The sequence below is a fragment of the Galeopterus variegatus genome, unplaced genomic scaffold (assembly GCF_000696425.1).
Source record: "Galeopterus variegatus unplaced genomic scaffold, G_variegatus-3.0.2 Scaffold1598, whole genome shotgun sequence".
In the NCBI taxonomy this organism is placed as follows: Eukaryota; Metazoa; Chordata; class Mammalia; order Dermoptera; family Cynocephalidae; genus Galeopterus; species Galeopterus variegatus.
The window spans coordinates 377,113-379,579 of NW_007727709.1; the positions used below are offsets into that span (position 1 = coordinate 377,113).

The 2,467-nt window shown below is 50.2% G+C and overlaps 1 protein-coding gene across 1 annotated transcript in view; it reads right to left on the reverse strand.

The window, feature by feature from the left end:
- CCDC153 (coiled-coil domain containing 153) overlaps nt 1-2,156 on the reverse strand; it is a 4,987-nt gene extending 2,831 nt beyond the window's left edge. The window contains 6 exon segments of the mRNA XM_008577915.1: nt 455-547; nt 1,066-1,107; nt 1,110-1,184; nt 1,574-1,639; nt 1,899-1,912; nt 2,101-2,156. Of these exon segments, the coding sequence (XP_008576137.1) occupies nt 455-547; nt 1,066-1,107; nt 1,110-1,184; nt 1,574-1,639; nt 1,899-1,912; nt 2,101-2,156 (346 nt within the window).
- Between the last annotated feature and the right edge of the window lie 311 nt (nt 2,157-2,467).

Below are 2,467 nucleotides of genomic sequence, written 5' to 3' on the forward strand. Positions count from 1 at the left end.
GATGACCGGTAAGGGGATCTCAACCCTTGGCTTGGTGTTGTCAGCACCATGCTCAGCCAGTGAGCCAACCAGCCATCCCTATATAGGATCCGAATCTGTGGCCTTGGTGTTATCAGCACCTCACTCTCCCGAGTGAGCCATGGGCCGGCCCCCTTAGCATATTTAAACAGTATTCAAGCAGTTTCCTTAACATGTCTCAAGAACAATTAGTAGGTTAAATAGTCAATAGTCATTCAAGCTGGAATCAAACCAGCAACCTAAAACAGTCAAAGTACACAATCCCATCCCTAAACAGTGATTAGAATTGATTAGATGGCTTTTGCCAACCTTATCTGTGGACTTTTTTCCCCTACTCAAGAACCTTTTGGCTCATTGATTCATTGCCTAAAAATCCTATTCTAAGATCAAAGGAGAATAAAGATTTCTAACCCACTACAGAGGGCAGGAAGCCTACCTAACTGCTCCCGAAGGCCCCTCACTTCTTCCTCCAGATGCTTGCTGCAGGTCTCCATCTCCTTCCTCTGGGTCTGGCACTGATGGCTCATCTCTGAGGTGAGGGCAGTAGGCAGTCAGGGACCCAGGTGTGGATGGAGAGATGGAGAAGGGGAATTGAGTTGTGGGTGGGGAAGACTCTGCTTGGTCCAGTGGGAGAAGAGCATAAAGGCCTTCTTGGTTCTTTGTGCAGTGATTCTGAGAAGCTGAGAGACTCCAAAAACCCCAGGAAGGGATAGGAAACCAGACTCCCTTGCCCTATTGTAGCTTAGGATGGGAATTCTAGCCCTTCTCCCCGCCCACTACCATAGGATGAATGAGCCAATTGCTATGACTGCATTTTGTACACCACAAACCATCAAATACCTGACATCAGGTATCCTGGAAGGTCCCTGCCTAGGATCCCAGAGATCTTCCTCCGGATCCTGCCTGATTTGTGCTGTGCAGAGAATGCTGAGACGAGGCCTGGCTGTTGGGAGCCCTCCTTGTTTCCTTTTTTTGCATTCTCTGGCCCTCTTGGTTGTCCTCTTCCAGGTGCCTGTCTCCTGCCCACCTGCTCAGTTGGCCACACACCTGCATATACGTGAAGGGACCCTTCACTTCGGGCCCCTTCTCAGTCTCCAATTGTTGAAACCTCTGCTTCAGCTGGTCTTCAGAAGCCTTGGGCCGATGGACCTCATCCCCTCGTAGAGCTATGAACAGTCCCAGAGCTGCCCTCAGGACTGCTTGGAGGCCCCACTGAATCAGCCCCTCTGGGCTTGATGGACTTTGCCCATCTCTAGAAACCTGGTGTCAGGGCATCCAGTCTCTTATTCTCTCTCTGGGTGTTTTTGTTTTCCCTAGAATCTCACACAGGTTCTTCACAACTAAGAAGTAAAAACTCCTTCCATGTCTGGCTATATAAAACAGCTTCCTTCATCAACCCTCACTGCCCACCCTTCCCGTACAGTCTTTTTCCACTAGGGGATGGCTAGAGATTGGCTTAGCCACCCACCATAACTGCAACCCTCCAGTCCTCCAAGGATACAGAGATGCCCCATGGCACCGCCTCACTGTCTCCCAGAGCTTCTGTTCTTCTTACCCAAAAGGTCTTGGAGCAGCAACTTCTCTAGCACCACCAGCCTGTCCTTGGATTCGACCTCCACATCTGTCCAGGCAAATTGGCAGAGGCTTAGCTTATCGTGATCTCAGCCTCATCACCTCCCTGCTGTCCTCGCCCCACACCCTGGACTTCCTTCCTGCACGAGATCTGAGGACCACTAAATGAGGGATTACTGATGGTAGAGCCTACTGAGTTTACCACCATGTCCTCACTGCCCAGCACATAGCAGGTGGTCAAAATACATGTGACAAATATCTTAGGAAGGCACAGAGCTAGACAGGGTTGAAGGAAGAGTGCATGTAACCATTACCCCAATTCCTCAGCTCCATGGAATGTGTATTTAAGGATATGAATCCAAGAGGAGGGTCGGCAAAGCTCCATTGCTCCATCCTGTCATGCAGAGGGCTGGATTCCCTCTGGAGGACCTCTGCTTGGACTCCGTGCCATGCATGGAGAAGCAGGGGTCACCCACCTCCACCCACCATGACTCTCCACCACCCAAGTACTTTTTCTTCTTCTGTGCCCCAGCTTTCCTCCCTATTTCTTAGGTCTTAAGTGGCATCTCCTTGCTTTCCTGGGAGAGGGAGGGAGGGGACCTTGTGCTTAGGTCTGGATACGGGGATGTTTTCCTGACTCCTAGACTGAACCAGGAGTCTTAGGAGAGTTGGAATTCTAGTTTCCAAGTCTGTCTCTTATACTTTCCAGAAGCTTCAATTCTTGGTTTCCTTGGAAACTGGAGCTGGAGTTAGTGGGAAGGAAGGAGCTGTTTCTCTCCACCAGTCAGGCTCCATGTACAGAAGTCATTCCTCTCAACCCTCTTCTAGAGAAAATAAGTCTCTGTACCTGGTCCCCTCCTTCTCCCCACCATTCTAA